The sequence below is a fragment of the Muscardinus avellanarius genome (assembly GCF_963383645.1).
Source record: "Muscardinus avellanarius genome assembly, chromosome: 20".
Taxonomy (NCBI): domain Eukaryota; kingdom Metazoa; phylum Chordata; class Mammalia; order Rodentia; family Gliridae; genus Muscardinus; species Muscardinus avellanarius.
The window spans coordinates 21,378,669-21,398,468 of NC_137806.1; the positions used below are offsets into that span (position 1 = coordinate 21,378,669).

General features: G+C 38.2%; 1 protein-coding gene across 8 annotated transcripts in view; it reads right to left on the reverse strand.

Moving 5' to 3' along the window:
* Positions 1–19,800, reverse strand: part of CELF2 (CUGBP Elav-like family member 2) — a gene marked incomplete at both ends in the record, with an annotated part of 565,297 nt that overhangs the window by 430,607 nt on the left and 114,890 nt on the right. For all 8 annotated transcript variants that reach the window (XM_080717280.1, XM_080717283.1, XM_080717285.1 and 5 more), the window contains one exon: positions 1,562–1,597. In XM_080717280.1, the coding sequence (XP_080573406.1) occupies positions 1,562–1,597 (36 nt within the window). The remainder of the gene's footprint in view (positions 1–1,561; positions 1,598–19,800) is intronic.

Sequence of the window (19,800 nt, forward strand, 5' to 3'; positions counted from 1 at the left end):
GGGCTCTGTGAAAGTCTACTTGGTATTCACAACAAAGCACTGCTTAATAGAATGCAGGAGGCTGCTGTAGACTCAGACAGCTGAGTAATTTTCATCTTCATGACTATAGCAAGGTGTAGGTCTCCTCTGACAATACAGAGGTGTTCCACTTAGCTGTTTCAAAGTTTGCAAGTCATTTCTCATTCCATTTATTCAGAATTAATTTCTTTCCCATAAACATGGTCAGATATCCCCCCCTCTCTCTCCTTCCCTCCCTCCCTCCCTCCCTCTCTATAAATAAGGGGATGCTAGGTCTTCATGGTGGACTGTTTGCAGTGAAAGCACAATGACAAGCTCTGCAGCGTTATATAAACCAGAACACATGTATGGGTTTAACCCTGGACACTGGCACTCGGTTGAAATGTTTCTTTGGGACTTATCCAAAGAATGAAGACATACAGCAATTTAAATATTTGGATCACAGTAAACAGTTTTTTGGCAATATTAATCATAATCCTATAAGCAAAGTTTTTCTTTACATACAAAAAGCAATCAAATTGTGCTTATCTTCTGTACCAGATGGCGATGATTCCTACTTTACCCCATTCCCCAGTGCTATTCATGATCACATCTGTTTGCTCTTCTATTTCTTCTTCTTGAGTTTCACTTAACTCCCATCTCCAATGGTTCCTAAGCAATACCTTATGACATACATTAGTTCATTTCCAAATGATTATGGAGCACCTTCAAGGCATAATCCTAGGCACTACAACTAGATTCCAGATATACAATGTTCAGTAAAATGTATCCTAAATATGGCCACTTTCTTCCTTACTTCTTTTTCTCTTTTTCTTCCTCTCTTCTTTCCATTAAACAGTACCATACCCAGCTTGGTAATCATTCTTGACAGCTAGGTGTCTAGAGTTTGCATTCTGTTAATCATTTTACTTTATATACTGACATAATATATCAAAAAATATAGAATATGTTGATTGCTTTTCCTAAAATATTACTTAGTATTTAAGTAACAATAACAAAATACTTATATTATCAAATTATGATATAAGTTCTGTAGGGTGAAGCTCAGAATTCTTTCAAGAATGTTTAAGTCTTTGAACAGGATAATAATGATCAAGTGTACTAAAGAAAAAATCCAATTCAAATTGTCAGTTCTCATGAACATAATAATAAAAGAAGCAGTACATTTTTATGATAGTAAGGACAAATATATGTGTGTGTGTGACATAAGTTCAAAGGAATAAGAATGAGTTCTCTAAGTTATTTATTTATTTATTTATTTATTTACTTATTAATTTATTAATTTATTTTGCAGTACTGGGATGAAACCCATGAGCTTTCTACCTCTGAGCTACACCCCCAGCTCTAATTTTTATTCAAAATCATTTATTAGCCTTATCACTTCTTGGTGACATCACTTACATGTGACTCTACATAATTTTTGGCATTGATATGACGATAGATGTGAGGAAGAAAATAAGAAGCCCTCTTAAAGTGAACCCCATAGTTTTTTTTCATGGATACCAGAAATCAGGTACAGAATAAGCAAAGTCAGCTTGCTTACCTTGGTGGACTTCCAGCTAATTCTGTGGCAGTCTCTCTGTTGGAGAAAAACAAGATATGCATGATTAGGTTCACTTAGGTAAATTCTAAAAGAGTATTTCATCATATAATAAAATGCACCAAAGTATTTGCAAAGAAAATATTATACATAGAGGTGTTCCGCAATTTCCAGTGCCACACATATAAAAAGAATGAAAATGGACTCATCACATTTCTGAGTAATTTCCATAAACATTTCAATAGTTAGTTTCAAGGAAAATGCTATATACACTCAACATACATTCTTCTCCTTTCTGGTGGTAGAATCTAACGGAGTTCAATATATCAAAGATTTGAAATAGAGAACATCCGGAAAGAAAGTATGAGGAGTTCCTCCAAACAGCTTTTAGCTATTTGCAGTTAAAGCTCCTAGCGTCTCTTCCCAGGGTCCTTTAGGAACAGTTTCCTTTGGGGGATTTCCTAATGTTGTTCTCTGTCACCTGAGGTTTAAGAAGGATCAGGGACAGCACAAAATGCAATTCTTTTAGTAATGGATTACTGTTTCTCATTTCATTGTAATAATGTTTTACTGATTGGGACCGCTGAAATAAATCAGATGGTACAAAAGTCACTAATTAAAGTCTCCATAATATATTAATAAGAATGACAGAGACCAAATTCAAAACTAACGTTTTTCTAATTGCCATGTCTTGTCTTCCGATCAGAGACATGTTCTTGGAAATAAAGGCGAGCAATGAGTAACAAGAGAGAATAGAAGCTTTACTATGTAAAGATATTTTGAAAAACAGGAGGACTCAACTTTATTTTTATTTTCAAATAGTCATGTCTTTTATTAGATGGATACCATTTCCCTAAGTTTTTAAACATACCTTTATTGGTGCATTATCGTCTCATATAATGTAGTTCTTATCTACAGTGATACATATATAGACAGCATTTGGTGAGCTTCCCTCAATATTCTCATATATAGACAATGTTTTAGAAAATCTTTGGGTCATATAACCCCTTTAAAATTTTTATTAAAGAAATGAACACCTTTTGGAGAAAAATTAACAATATACATGAAATGAAGCACCTGATTGCGGATGGCTTGAGACCTCTTTAAAACTAATGTGTCAGCCCTGGTTAGGAACTTTAAACTAATGTCTTAAACTAATGCTTTAAACTAATGTTTTCTTTACTCATTTGGTCAATCTAAATGAAGAACTTCCTGCTCTGTGAACCTTCTCTAACCCTCCTCGCTTCCAGAACCCTCTTATAGTTTGTGATACTGCCTGGGCACTTCGGAGAACTTGTAGTACCCACAAAATTAACACTTCCTTTAGCCAAAATGAAGGATTATAAGCTTAGCTCCTCTAGAAATATTCTTTCCTAAAAATTATGTAATAATAAGCCTTCAACATTTATTGCTATAGGGACTGGCTCTGGGGAGAAAATTTCTGTTCTTTCAGCAAAACCACAGATGAAAGCATTATCTACAATACTGTTGAGTGTTTCATACATATTTGGCTTTTCTAAGAATCCAGGGTGACTGCATCAGAAATTTCTTTTGCCAAATAGAATCTGTACTGTGGGTGCCTCAGTTAAGAAGCTGAGTTTTCCTTTACAACATTTTTTCTTTTTTTACATTTCTCCTAGTTTTTTTTTTTGTTGTTGTTGCTACAGAGGTAACCTTTAAGTGTTCATTTTATTATTTATCACTTTGCCATCTGAAAGCAACATAGATGAGTACAAGTAAATATTTGTTCAGCTTTTCAGGATTGTGTTGAGGAAATTTTCTGGTCTTCTTGTTGAGCCTGAGGGTTAAATCTATGTTGAGAGCTAAGCCAATAGTAGCAATGGGATTAATGTTCATATATATTTTCTTGTTTCTAATCTTTAAACGCTTTGTTTTGCTTTCCTATTTCCATATAGTTTAATATTGGTATCTTTAATATTGACTCTCTTGGGTTTTTTTTCTTTCCGCTACTGGTGATGGAACCCAGGGGCAGTTGGCATTTGACTTATGAGCTACACCGCCAGCCCAATTTTCTATTCTTTATTTTGAAACAGGGTCTCACTGAGTTGCAGAGGGCCTCACTAAGTAGCTGAGGCTGTCTGCGAACCGTGATCTTCCAGTCTCAGCCTCCCAAATGCTGGGATTACAAGCGTGTGACACCACGCTGGGCTCCCAGCCCTATTTTTTATTCTTTATTTTGAAACAAGGTCTGATTGAGTTGCAAAGGGCCTCACTAAGCAGCTGGGGCTGGCCATGAACCGCGATTCTCCTGCCTTGGGTGTCATTAGGCTGATATTTGGGGTCAGATAATCTTTGTGTGTGTGTGTGTGTGTGTGTGTGTGTGTGTGTGTGTGTGTGTGTGTGAGAGAGAGAGAGAGAGAGAGAGAGAGAGATTGATTGATTGAGATTTTGAGACTGATTGGGCTTAGTAAGTTGTTTAATAGCATCTCTGTGCCCCACTCACTAAATGCTAGTAATATCCCCTTTCCTTCCTGTTCTGCTGTGACTACCAAAAATATCTTCAGACACTGCCACGTATCTACTGGGGACAAAACAGTCCTGAATCTCAAAGTGCTGTGATTAAACAAGAGAAGTGTCCAGAATTAACTTTGGTTGCCGAAGCTTACTGGATTATTCAACATTCTCCAGTTCCACAGAAAAACAGCGAATGTATCCTCTGGAGCATGCTTAGTTTGAGTTGTTTCTTGTTACTTTAGCTGCTCTGCTTACTGAGAGTATCTTGTGTTTGTTCCCCAACCCATTCATAATAACGGTACTCATTATAATTTTCAAATGTAATTAAGCATGATGCAAAACTGGTAAAAAAAAAAAGTGTGGAAAAGTTCTTGTTCCTACGAAAACTAAGTTGGATGCTTTGGCAAGATTGAAAATGGAAGTCACTTAAGAGAATCTAATGTTGAATTCGCTCTGTGGGCAAGCCAAGTCTAAATATTTGAGGGGGACCAAAAGATATCGTTTCCACAGGAGTCATTAATCTCATGGTTTTCTTCACAAAACAAAACACAACAAAGTTGGAAATTTTAAATCACGAATTATGGGTAGATCAATGCACAGAAGACAATGCGATTCCATGGAGTAGATACTCAGTATCACAGGGAAGAAGATGCTTTGTCTTTCCTGCAAAAGTCATGCTCATTACATTCGGGACTAGCAGGAAAAAATGCTTTATACAACTGTTTTCTCAAGATGTTATGTTAGAATTACAGACATGACTTGATCTCTATAATTACCCAAAACCTGACAATTGCATTGGATCATATACCTGTAAGATTGAAACCAAATTAAAACAAAAAGAACCACTGTGTCAGACAGTGGCAATGTAGCTAAGGGCTCATCAACCACTCATCATTCTCGAGATTAGCAAATCAGCAAATGCTACAGCTTTTGCAGAATGATTTGTTCATTTTTGCCCACTTACTATTGCTAGCAAATTATTCACATGTTTTCATAAGGTTCTATTTTTGTAAAGATATCCTTGAAGAAAATTTAGCAGATTATGTTACACTTCTCCTAGGTAATGCTCCTTCATAACCTCGTTGAGGGAATTTAACGAGGGTGAAAGAAATCTCATGCATTTTACTGGTCGTGGTGGTGCATATCCTTAGTAATCGTAGTACTTGGGAAGGTGAGACAAGAGGATTGCAGTTTTCAGGCCAGAGTGTATTTGTATTAACTTAGCAAGATCCGTTTTCAAAATAGAGAATAAAAAGGGCTGGGAATGTAGTTCAGGGGTAGAATGTCCTTGGCCAATCCCTAGTATACGTGCACACACACACACACACACACACACACACACACACACACACACCATATTTTTTATTGGACTTTTATAGGTTGAAATGCGCATTATTAGCATTGCTTCCTAAACATACATCACTGAACTTTATCCATCACTAATTCACTAATCTTTATTCATTCTGCAATCTTTATTGATCCAACATACTCATGGAGCATTTAATATATGTTTAGTAGAGACAATGGTGAGAGGCACCAGGACGAATTCAGATTCTGATTCTTTTTCCAAGTGTTCACACTCCAGGAAGAAATAATGTACAAGATACAAAGTGATGGATACTCTCTATTTTTCCACTGCTGAAAGCTTCTCTACGTTAAAGATCACATCTCATTCAAAATTTTGAATAGGTGCCTGGCACATACCAGACACTCAATACATGTAAACATAATAGAAACATGAAACATCTTCTGCTCTTGAGCTATTCTAGCCTCTTAAATTCTTTTTTTTATTATTTTAATGTGCTTTTATTGGCGCATTTTAGTCTCACATAACAATGCAAATCATGTTGACAATCATGCACATAGCACCTGGCGCCCCCACACCTTCCCATTTTTCCCCTTCCTGATATAAAGTACTCAGATTGATGTTGATATATTCACATATATAGTTGACGGTAATATTTCCATTAATGTACCTCAGTCTTCCTCCTCTTTTTCTCTTAGGCCACCTCCCTGGCTCCACTGATGTTCTTCATTATCTGAAGACCTTTTTGTGTTCCCAATTACTCCATAGTGTGCACATATGAAAGAAAACATATGACCCTTCACTGTCTGTGACTGACTAAGCTCACTTAACACAGTATTTCCAGGTCCTTCTATTTTCTTATAAATGCCATAATTTTGTTTTTCTTTATTGCTGAGTAGAATTCCACTGTGTGTATTGCCCATAATTTTGTAATCCTTTCATCTGTTGATGGACACCCTGTTCGTGCACCTTGACAATCACATCAGCAAACCTTAGATCAAAGGGCAGCATTATTATTCCATTCTAGGATGGCAGAGGCCCTCAGGAGGTCAAAGGAACTGTGCAAAGATTCACATCCTATCAGAAGCACGTACCTTCCATCAGTGACCTTAGATCTTGGCTGTTGTAGCTAGCTGTAGCACTGTTCAGAGTTTAATTGTACTCTCTTCCTTCCTCAGTTATCATTACCAATGTAATCTAGAGGATTACATTTTAGCATTCTGTACTCTTCTTTTCTAGAAGAGTACAGAATGCTAAAAATCGAATGAGAACACAGATTAAAAAAATAGATGAAGCAAAATTATGTGTTTCAAGAAATAGAATTTTCCAGGGGCCAAGAAGCCAAGAAGATAGAAGGTGTGCACTGCTGATAGGCTCTGTATCCTTGGGCAATTTCTTTGACCTCATGAGGGCCTCTGTGGTCCCAGAGTGGAATAATAATGCTGCCCTTTGATCTAAGGTCGCTGATGTGGTCGTCAAGGTGCACAAGCAAGAGCGTTTTCTGCAAATGTGAAGTTGTGCTATAAATTTAACCTTATCAAAGGAAAAACACCAGAAGAGACAAGTAATTTTCAAAAGCAGACAAGTGTCCAGGGTATATCCCACAGTTTTTTCAGATTGTTTAGCATTCCCTTAAAACAACAACAACTTTAATTTTAAACATGTGGAGTATTCACCAGTGATGCCAGCTCTTATCAGCTGTCTGAAATAGCGCTCTCCCTTGTCATATCCCATCCTTCCCCATTCCTGAATGATGCACACAGTTCTTTTTTTAGGAAGTGTTGAAGCAAGAGCCCATCATCTATTTGTGTGCAGCCTGCCAGTTCCCCAAATTAGCCAACAACCATCAAACAGAGGACATGAGCCCCCATGCTAATGGTGTGTCAGCATGATAAATATTTTTAAGACCTGGAATGTTTTTCTTCAGTGGTACTTCTGAGTCTTTCAAAAGTACAAAGACTTTTAAAATCAGGCAAATACATTATATTGCTTCTCCTGCAAATGATTTTATGTTCTGGTTAGAGAAGGAGTGAGCTTTTCTTTAATTAAGGGTAAAGGTATTAAAATCAAGCAGATGTTTCCTCTCTCCCTTTCTCTTTCCTTCTCTCTGTCTCTGTCTCTTTTTTTGTCTCCCAGCTTGAGGCAAACTAAGCTTTTAAAGTTGGATCTCTTTAATAAAAATATATTAGCTTAAAGATATCATTACATTACAAATCTATATATTAATTCAGAAAAGTTAACTTTTTTCTTTTGTGGTGACCCTTAGCTCTGAGAAATACAAAACACCTTAGACATTAATATTTCCCCTCTGTTAATGAAAATCTAAAAACACTGTTCTGTTCCTTTGCTGTGGTTTCTTCTAATCAACCATCTCTCTCTCTCTCTTTCTCCCTCCTCCCTCTTTATCCTCCCTTCCTCCCTCACCCCCCTCTTTCCCTTTTTCTCCTCTTTCTCTATTTTTTTTTTTTTTTTTTTGGTACTGGAGGTTGAACTCAAAGGCATGTTTTACTTCCAGCCCTATCATATTTTTTAATTTTTTTGGGTTTTTTTTGTGGTACTAGTGATAGAACCCAGGGGCCTTCTACCTCTGGGCTACACTCCCAGACCTATTTTTATATTTTATTTGGAAACAGGGTCTCATTAAGTTGCTGAGAGCCTCACGAGTAGCTGAGGCTGACTTCGAACCTGTGCGATCCTTCTGTCTCAGCCTCCCAAGTGCAGGGATTACAAGTGTGTGCAGCCACACCCGATATTTAAAATTTTTTTTTGTTATTATTATTTTTTTTTGGTGGTACTGGGGTTCCTGGAAGCCCTTCTACCTCCGGTATACACTCCCACGGGCTACACTCCCAGACCTATTTTTTAACATTTTTATGTGGAAACAGAGTCTCTTAAGCCAGCAAGGCTGGCTCCGAACCAGGGTTATCCTCCTGTCTCCGCCTCCCAAGCGCGGGGATTACAAGTGTGCGCCACCACGCCCGGCTCATTTTTTAAAATTTTGAAACAGGGTATTGCCAAGTTGATGAAGCTGGCCTCGAACCTGCAATCTTCCTGTTTCTTTATATTCTCCTTATTTGGTGTACATATTATTTTCTACCTCTTTAGCTTTCACTCACACGATGAAACATCAAAATGTGTGTGCATGCGTGTGTTTTTATACAGACAAAGACAATGAATCTTGCATTGTGAAATCTATATTTCACATGAACATGCAATTGTTCACATTTAATGGGGTCTTATTTAATACCAGCCACCACTCTAGGGCCATTTTCAGGTGTTCACACAATTCTTCTAAAAACCACATGAAGTAGTGATTACTAAACCACAGAGGAAAATGAGCCAGAAAAACACTGAGCAGCTTCTCAAGGCCACACAGCTGGTGGCAGCCTGAGGAAGGCTCTGAAATGAGCCCGGGGCTCTTGGCTCCAGAGCCTGGGCTTGAAATCACCATGTGAACCTGTAGCTCAGTGTGTGCACGTGAGCCACAGATAGGTCACATGTATATTTATCTGTTCATTCATCCACTGGGGTTGTGTGCTATAACAGCAAACAATAAAAGTCTGTGCTATAACAGCAAACAATAAAAGTCTCAGTATTAGAAAATTTACATTCTAGAAGGGGGAGAGAAAGAGAAAGAAACACAAACAATCAGACAAGAATTTGTTACTACCTTGCATAGAAGATATTAGAGGAATGAAGCATGGTAGGGGGACTGGAAGTACAAAGGGGGGGGGTATGGGGCTTTGAGTCGATGCCCTGTGCTCCTGGAAGGGCGAGCTGAGGCCACAGCTGAGTAGATATGGGAACACATTAAATTTGACCACTTCATCCCACCTTCATTTCTTACATCCATTTCTTTCCCTGTGTTATCATATTTCCCTCTTCCTCTCAGGGACAATTAATTCATGGATTACCAGAATGAGGCAGACGATGTTGCTATGGTTTAATTAAAAAATTAATAAAACGAAACAACAAAAATACAGGCTATATCCAATTGAGCTACCAACAAACTAAAAGGGGAGACAGGACTCTCAGATGAACTCACAAAGTCACTTAGAAAACTCTAGGTTTCCACAAGAGATACTTTACATCACTTTAGAGGGCAGCTTCTCAAATCCACCCCATGGGTAAGTGAACTCCAGCCTACCCTGCACTCTCCTTCTTTTCCTTCTCTTCTCCTTCCTTCCCTCACTCCTAATTCCTTCCTTCATTGTACTGGGGATTAAACGCAGGGATATTCTACCTCCTAGCTATACCCCCAGCTCTATTTTATTTTTTATTTTATTTCCCAGTTTCTCTCTAGCTTTCACATATGAGTGAAAACACATTACCCTTCAATTCTCTGTGACTGGCTAATATCACTTAGCAAAATATATTTTAGTTCCATCCATTTTCCTGCAAATGACATGATTGTGTTATTTTTGTTTTAATTTTTAGTATTATTTTTTTAGGATGTACCATCACTTTTGGCTTTTATTTTTTTTTGAACGTGCATTGGTGTTCAATAAAAAAAAATGATGGTGTTTTTAAATGACTGAGTAAAATTCCATTGTTTTTATATACCATAATTTTGTAACCTATCAGCTGTTGACAGATACCTAGACTAGTTTCTGAATTGTAATACCATAGTAATTTGACTTTAGCTCTTTTGAGAAGATCCCTAAGAGTAGTATGGCTGGGTTGTATGGTGGCTCTATTCTCAGTCTTTTAAGAAACCTCTCTATCAATCTCCAAAGCAGCTGTAATTATTTGCTATCATGCAAACAGTGTATAAAGATTCCTATTTCCTCACATCATCGCCAAAATTCCTTGCTATTTGTATTCTTGATGATCACTATTCTAACAACATTATTTGGATTGGAATTTCCCTGATTTCTAATGATGTTGAACATTTTTTTCATATATTTATTGCCCATTTGCATTTCTTCATTTGATAAGTATCAATTGAAGTCCATTGCCCATATTTTAAAAAAATGGGTTGGATCTTTCTTGCTGAATTATTGGGACTTCACTAAGTTGCTGAGGATGGCCTTGAACCTGTGAGCCTTCCAGCTCAGCCTTCCAAGCATGAGAATTACAGGTGTGTACCACCATGCCGGGCTACAGCCTCACTTTTTTATACTATTCTTTAAAAAATAAGTCATTGAGGTAGAGTTTCTGTTTACATTATTCAATATTCTTTTGGTATTAAACTGTCTGATTGGTGTCCCCTTAGGCCCCAGGCCCAGGCCTGCTAGAAAGTTGCTAGAGATGGGCAACTCTAGCAATCCTATCATGCCATGAATCCCTCAGTAAACGCTGAGGAACACGCTGGCTGACGTTCAGGGCGAGAGCCTGCGTCTGCTAGTCGGCAGGCAGGGCTTCTGAGTTGTCAGAATAACTGGTGCAGTGAGGATTAATTAAAGCTAATTACTGAGCTACCCAGCTTCCTTCTGAAGGTCTAGTTTTCATTTGAGGACTCCTATTCAGAGTCCTTGCTAAGATTTTATTTGGCCTGAGATTTATTAAGATTATTTTAGCATTCTCTGTGTAAAATAGACACCCATGCATGCCACTGTCTGTATCCTTGTGCTCATGTGACTTGAAAAACCAAATTGCCAAAGGTTTCTCTTCTCTTCATCAGCTCCGAGAAAGGCCTGACTGTTCTCTCAGGACCCTGTGGGCACTGCTGTCCCTTCTGTCACCTTGATACGGTGTTAGGGCTTTTGTTTTCATTATTTATTTATTTATATTTTTACAAATATCATCTTGATGCTCAGCTCAGCGCAGGAAGCCCTACCTTGGAAGAGGAGGCCTGTCTTCCTCGCCATTAGTGGCTGGGATGAGGAAGCCTCCAAGCACACTTGGGCTTCTGTGTTAATCATCACCCTCTTTATGCTCCATAATTCTCCCACAGTTAAATAATGTGATCTACTAAGTACCTGAATAGGCCATTAGTAACAATTCCTGCTCATTAAAACTCACTCATGTAGACTTCAGAAATGGCAAATGTAAGCAGCCCTGGAGGACAGTCACAGAGTCTAGAAATGGCACATTAACTTTCATTTACCAACCTTTACTCTCATAGATGAGAATAAAACCGAAACCAAAAAAAAAAAGTTAATGTACATGTAAGGGTGTGTAGACTTTTTGGATGCTGAAGATGGAGCCCAGGGTGTATTGGAAACGCTACATCCTTTATCATTAGCCTGTAACCTTAGCCCATGTATGTGTGCTTCTTTAAAACTTTAACAAAATGAGACTTAAAAAAAAAACAACAGAAACAACAACAACAACAAAAACAAATGTATGTCTTCGACAATGGCTGTACTACTATACAAGGGACAGGATCAGTTTACTGAAAGAACTCTGTACTTTCTAGTGCTGGATTTTTGCATGAGGAGCTGCACCAAAACTCACAAATCAGCTTAAGGGAAGAAAAAGAAAAAAAAAAACCACAACAGAACACAACAACAACAACAACAACAACAACAACAACAACAACAAGTATTCGTCAAAATGAAAAATTTCCTTTTAAAAATCTGTTTTGCAGTAACGCCATTTTGCAATAATGCCTGATTTTTCTCTATTGGTTCCCAGTGAAATAATATTACCAATAAAGTTTTCTTAATGAAAGAAAATCATTCTTATTCCTGATCATTTCTGGATCAAAGAGAGATTTGCAAATACCAAATTGCATAGAAATGACTAATAGCTAATGGCCTAATCCATTAGCTAACATGCATTGGTACTAAGTTTATTAGCATTAATATTTATTAACTTGTTCAACAAATGTTTCAAGAATCCCACTGTGTGCCAGTCTCTAAGTATTGGAGATGCGGCAAGCAATTAAATACAGCCTTCATCAGGTGAACAGGACACAGCCACAGATACTTGCACAAGTGAATTCATAATTAATTATTAGTAACAGGAGAGACTTTATCTTAAGCTATCTTCTATCCCATGGCTCCCCTTCTGGTGAGGGAGGGAAGGGAGTTTTAGGTGAAACCAACCCACAGGGGTTTCAATACCATAATAAACAAAGCCAAAGTTACGACTGACAAACCAGATGGCATTACTGATAGGAAGGACATTTTATCTTAGATACTCCTCTGTCCAAGAATCTTAAATGCAAGAATCCCCGCTTCAAAGGAGAGTCTGAGGTCCCCGTGGGAGCCACCAGGACCCTGAGCATTTCTCAGGGGTGGGGACCGGCCTGGGGAAGGCTGCCAAGCTGGGAAGACCCATCAGGGTTGTGGAGGAGGGGGCAAAGGAGGGAGAGGGAGGCTTCTGAGAGCCATGGACAGAATGCATCTGGGAGAAAGTGACTCATGCCGGGCATGCTAGTGCACACTTGTAATCTCAGCATTTGGGAGGCTGAGACAGGAGGCTCTCGGTTCAAGGACAACTTCAGCTACTACTTGGTATGACCTTTGCAATGAGCGAGACCCTGTTTAAAAAGAAAAGAATAAAAAAATAGGGCTGGGGTGTAGCTTGGAGGTAAAATGCCCCTGGGTTCAATCCCCATTACCACAAACAAACAAACAAACAAACAAACAAACAAACAAACAAATAAAACGAACCAAAAAATGAGGAGGTGGGCTCTGGCAACTCCTGTGCTTCTTGGCATGTTCCGGTTAGCTGAGAGTCAGCGCTGCCTTCCATCAGTGCTGAGTGGATTATAAAGACTGCAAACTGGAACTAAGTACTATGCTTGGCCTTGTTTGCCTCTACCAGGTATCAGAATGTAATACTTGGCGTATGGTAAAAGCTCCTCAGACTGCTTCCCTGGACCCAGTCTCCAATCCGCAGTATGAGTGGAGCTAACTGAAGGCTAATTTGATAAACTATATATATTTTTCCTCCTTAAAAAAATGCATCATGCCAGGTGTGGTGGCGCATACTTGTAATCCCCGCGCTTGGGAGGCTGAGACAGGAGGATCGCACAGGTTCAAAGCCAGCCTCAGCTACTTAGTGAGGCTCTCAGCAACTTTAGTTTACCAAGTAAAGTATAAAATAGGTCTGGGAGTATAGCCCAGAGGTAGAAAGCCCCTGGGTTCCATCCCCGGATCCTTACCAAACACACACACACACACACACACACACACACACACACACACACACACACCATCATAAATTGTATCCCAGCTGACTCTGAGCACAGAGTTGAAAGCTCTTAGCTCCGTTCACAGAAACAGCAAAGAAACAAAGGTCGTTCTGGCATGATTGGAGAGAATCTTGAGGACTGAACCCAGAGGCATTCTACTTCTGAGCTACACCCCCAGCCCGATTTGGTTTTTCATTTGGAAGCAGGGTCTCGTGAGTGTCTGAGCGTCTCACAAGGTTGCTGAGGCTGGTTTTGAGCCTGCAGTCCTCCTTCCTCCGCCTCTCAAGAGCTGGGATTGCAGGTGTGAACCACTTGTGCCCAGCTTTGGGGTGATTTTTGTTTTTATATTTTTATAATAAGAGTCATAACATAAATATAACAGAATGCTTTCTTTGCCCCCTAAAGAATCCACTTCTTTTCCCAATAGTGTATTTATTTATTTTATTACTTATTTTCTTTATTGATAGAACTGGGAATTGAACCCAGGGGTGTTCTACTTCTGGGCTATAGACCCTTTTCTTTTCCTGTTTTTTTTTTCAAATAGAGTCTTACTAAGTTCCTTAGTCTGGCCTGGAACCTATAATCCTCCTATCTCAGCCTCCCCAGTGCTGGGATTACAGGCATGTGCCATCACACCTGGCTAGTGTATTTCATTTTTAAACGCTCACCTCCTTAGGTAGGCTTTCATGGGGAACCAGGAGGTATTAGGCCTCATTCTGAAGAGGAGCGCTGTGGGGCTCCAGGAGGCTCACTGTTAGGCTTCGGGGTGTGGGCCCTGCCCCTCTGAACACAGGCAGGCCTGCCTGGCCCCATCAGAAGGAGCAGAAGCAACGTGAACAGGTGAAGAATCCTCCTATTCATGGTACTGTTTTGCCCATTTGAAATAACATTATTCTGAAAATACCTGCAGAGGGGTAGCTAGCGTTATCTTAAATCCTCCATTTTTTCCAGGTTGTTTCTTGGACCATGCTGGATAAATTATATGTGTATTCATCATTACCTCTAAAAATTCCAATTTCTGTATCCAGTGTATTTAGCCCTGGTGGACCAAGTCCAAACCATTTAACCATCTTCAATATGGCTTTAAAAAAAATGTGTGCTTGGCTGATCTCACTTAACATAATGTTCTCCAGGGCTTTCCATCTTCTTGCAAATGATATAATTTTGTTCTTCTTTATGGCTGAATAGAATTCCATGTGTAAAATTATGAATATGACATGGTTAACCTGGACAACCATTGGTGGGAGGGGGGAAAGGAAAATGGGGACGGGGAGGGGAGAGGGCACCAAATATAGTTTAAATGTATACTCTTTATGGTCAATAAAAAAATTGTTAAAAGAAAAAAAATGTCTGTGTGACAATGGGAAATATGAACCCATCCCCAAATAAAATTGACAACCTTCAACACATTCACAGAGGACAATTTTATCTCTGCAATCACCAAAATAATAAATAAATAAATAAATAAATAAATAAATAAAATTAGCCCAACCAAAATGGAATCAGCAGTAAAAGAGCTAAATTATAGATAACAGGATATTCCTATAACTATACCTCCTCTTGTGAGTGTGGGCGCACTGTCTGTATGCCAGGATTTCTTAAGCCAGTGGTGATATGCAGCATATTGCAATCGAGTGCAATTACAGTTAGCTATAATTAAGAACAATTACAGCTTTTATTTCTCTACTTGTTCTTTAAAAGCACATTTGTAATAAAACTTTTTTTAAAGGTGAAGAATATAATTATACATCCTTATAACGTCTCAAATAATTAGCTTGACTAAAGTTTCTTTGGGAACAATTTTCATTTTAACTGTCAGATCTGCCATTTATAGTCAATGGAACATACTTAAAAAAAATCCATCATTAACCTTTTTCACCTCGTATAGCTGTATATGAATTATTGGTGCAAATTAAAGATTTTTGTATTTAAATCCCTAGGGTCTGTTGCAAGCTATAAATTTTCTTCCCTTTTATTTATGTATATATATGTGTGTGTGTGTGTGTGTGTGTGTGTGTGTGTATGCACACAGGTGTGCATGTTTTGAACGTAAAAGAAATGCTTTATCTGTAGAGTGTTGTTTTTAATCAAGATTTTTGTTAAATGGCTTGCTTGCATTATAAAAGTATACTCCACTATATATAATACAAAACACTTTTCTCTATTTACTGCCTGCTTATGCTGTGCCCAAACCAAGAGGTCCCTGAGTTGTGGCAACTCTCTGTTTAGTAAGTCACAGAGTACGTGGTCAGCCTCAGTCTAATTAGGATCAGGAGACGCTCCTTTCTGATAAATCCAGGTGTCAACTCATCTCTATTTCACTGCTTGGTCTCCCATGCTAGACTTACATTTCAGGAGGACAGGGACGTGGTATCTTCATATATCTGTGCCACCAGGCCTCAGCACAGAGAGTGGCTGGTGCACAGAACCCAATAAGTTCGACACGTTGAGTCAGTGGAAAGGCTTTTATTAGGTCTTCACCATTTATGAGAGGTATAACTGCAAATTAATCACTTGAATGAGTATGAAGATAAAAGAAAATTAGATAATATGACCTTGGAAATTAAAGATATTTTCACCACTTATCCAGTTGAATTAAGCAGTGATGGGAAGTACATTGTTAGACAGAGTCTGTGCACCCTGGGAATGAGTGGTTGGAACAAATCATCTTTCAGGTCTTTTATAATCTGAAGATTACCTAACAGTTACCGAACCCTAATCATAATCATATAATAGTATATGGGGTTGCATGGGGGTAGACAAATAGCAAGCCCATTCCCAGGACAGACATGAGTGACGAAAATACTAATACACCGAGAAATTGCTGCTAACTAAAATTACATTCAATATTTAAAATACTGAAAGAGATTTGTGTTTATATTATAAACTTTGTCATTTATTCCATTAACAGCCACCTATTACTATGAGTTACCTTTTCTTTTTTCTTTTTTGTACTGGTAATTGAACCTAGGATTATTCTACTTCTGAGCTATACTCCTAGCCCTTCTTAATTTTATTTTTTAGTTAATCTCCAAAGGAGTCTGTATTTATTAAGCACTTCTCAAATTCCTTTCCCTTATCACAAAGTGTCTCTGCCACCACAAACAGGCTCACGTGTCTCACTTTTTGCTTAAGTAAGTCTATCACAAACTTAAGTACATCATAAGCTTGGCTTTTGAAAGAAATGACATCTACTGACAGATAGCCCTAGAGAGATATCTACAAAAAGAAAGGTGCGCTATATGGTTTCTTATTTGTATAATTTGTGTTTTAGTTTCATTATATTAAAAAAATTTATAGGTGCATTGTAGTCACACATCTTAATGAAATACAAGATGGTGAAGACATATTGCACACATCACCCAGTTAGCCTTCACCCAGGTCACACCCTATTCCCTCCCCCTCCCTCCTTAGTGATTGACTTTGATGTTTGTTAATGTACATGTACATTAGGGAATTTACCTCTTCCCCCTTTAATCCCCCAGTTAGATTGCCTTATTTGCTCATCTATAGTATTTCCTTCTTTGTCTAGAGTTTCTCCTACGACCCATTTTCTCCCTTAGGGAGAGCATCTGATTTCTAATTTTCTGTGACTGACTAATCTCAGTTAGCATAACGTCCTCCAGTTCAATCCATTTCCCAGTAAATGACGTAATTGTGTTTTTCTTTATGGCTGAGTAAAATTCCATTGTGTATATATCTCATAGTTTTGTAATCCATGCACATGTTGATGAATATCTTAGCTACTTCCGTAGTTTGGCAATTGTGAATTGTGCAGCTATGAATATAGATAGGCATGCATTAGTTTTTTTTTTTATTTGAAATAAGGTCTTACTAAGTTGCTGGAAGTCTTGCTACGTTGCTGAGGCTGCCCTTAGACCTGATCTTCCTGTCTCCACCTCCCAAGTACTGGGATTACAGGTGTGCACCATCACACCTGGCTATTTTTGAATCATGGTGCTTAGCACACTGCATAATTCTTTTTTAATCTTCAGGATATACTTTTAATCATTATGTGAAATCAGGTGAGCTTGAATCCTGGCCCATAGAGTTGGATGCAACTCTAAAACACATCCTTACAACAAGAAAATAAAACAATACCTGGCAAGTCACAGTCAAGAGACACCAAAACAATAGGGCAATAATCTTAGCGAGTCTCTATAGCACACTTAAGGCCCAATAAGAGAAAGAGGGATTTAAAAAAAAGTTTCACTCTTCAACTTTACTTATAGCTCTATATGTATTTATTTTGTAGATTTTTAGGTATAGACACTAAGTTATATATTAGGAGTTTTGAGACCAGATGTGATGGTACAATGGTATTTCTCAGGGTAGTTTGAAGTAGGGAGGTTTAGTGCTTTTATCAATCATTTATCTTTGCTAAGAACCAGGATTTAGTATTTGGGACTTTATTTATAACTTAAGGGTTTAGTCTTAAAAGGTTTCTCAAAATATTGTTTTAGTCACATCCTGTAAATTTTAAAACGCTGTGTTTCTTTTCTTGGGTTCAAAATGCTTTTTAATTCCCATTTGATTTATCTGACCTATTGGCTATTTGGAAGTTTTTTAGTTTAGTTTCAAATATTTTGAGTGTTCCTGTTATTAATTTCTAATTCAAAAATTTTAATCATTTAAATACTCTGAATTCTTGAATATGTTCACATTTATTTAGGCTTGTTTTATGGTCCAGAGCATGGTTTATTTTGCTAAATGTTCTCTATGCACTCATAAAAAGCTACAGATCCCATCACTGGGTGTAATGTTCTAGAACTGTCAACAAGTCAAGTAGTTTTAAGTGTTATTGGATGTTATATATCCTGACTGATATTTATTAAGTATTTGTTCTATGAATTACTGAGAGAAGAATGTTGAAATCACTATTTTGGATTTTTCTCTTTCTTCTATTAGTTTTTGCTTCTTATAGTTTTCATATTTGTTATTAGATGCATAGAAGTTTAGGATTGCTATGCCCACTGGATAAACTGATGAACTGACCCTCCGTATCACCATCAAGCGAACTTCATCTCTGGTAACCACCTGTGCCCTTAAATCTATGATGTCTGCTGTTAAAAGAGCCACTAAGACTTTCTTTTGATTAATGTATTAGTTTTTTTGAGCTGCTGTAAAAAATATCAGAAAACATATAACTTAAGATAACAGAAATTTATTACTTTCAGAGTTCCAGAGGCTGGAAGCCCAAGGTTAAAGTATCAGCTTGGTATGGTCGGTCGGTCTCTCTCTCTCTCTCTCTCTCTCTCTCTCTCTCTCTCTCTCTCTCTCTCTGGAGAGCATCAACTCAGGAAATTCCTAATATCACCACATAAATAACCTCAATTAGGAATGAGTAAGATTTTGATTATGATTCAGTCTTAGGAAATGCCTATATCTGCAGACCTGTGATACTAGAAAATGGAGTATCTGCTTTCAATGCACAATGTTGAGTCAGGCAATGATGGACATCCTCATCCCAGAAGAGAAAATACTGAAGGGCCATTGGTCCACAGTCAGTTTGGAACTCAAGAGGATGCCTAGTTTCTGGTGCTTCACAACAGTTCTCTTTAGCTATTGCCACCCTTTAAGGCCCTGGAGACTCTATGACTCTATTTGATAGAATGTACCTCTGGAGTTTTCTTTGTGAGACCATTTCAAATTCAACTTCATATCAGATGTAGAAACTATTTATTGTTAAGTGAGATTTGAAAATTTGTATCTTTTAATAAATGTGTCTCCTGTATCTAAGTGTAGAAATACACTCTTCCTGTCCTCTGGGCCTGTCTCTCTAGCCTCTGCCTCTGCAGCTCTGCCTTGGAAAACATTCCTTCTTTTTCTTGAAAGGCAGAATGTGTTTGTGGTTGAATTCTCTAGCAGAATTCTAGCGGTCTGATGGTCTTCTTTCATTCCATCCTGCCTTTGGTGCAATCTGTCGGGGTTTCCACACACAGCATAGTCTGACAAACCTCCCTGATCCTTGTTTTTTTGTCAGGGAATCCTGCCATTTGCACATGGGATTTGTGCATCCTGGATAACCAGCCCTATTCTTGGCTTATGCTGAGATGGTTGGCCCCAGGGGTCATATGCCTAATCTCCCGAGTAAAGGTTTGTCTTCACACCATTAGTCCTGTGGCCAGAGGACACTCACTGGATAGGCTGAGCATTTTCTACATTGTAAGTGCTGATTCCTTTTTTGCTTGATAGTTCCTTTCCCAATGTATCTCTCTCTTCTTTATGATACGCCACAAGGAGAAACCAGGCCCCATTCGCCACATTTTCCTAAAATCCAAGTTTATTTTTTAAAAGATCAATTTTACACTAAACATTAAATTGTGATTTATCCAAGTCCCCTGTCACTTTCTAACAAGGATTGCCTTTACTTCA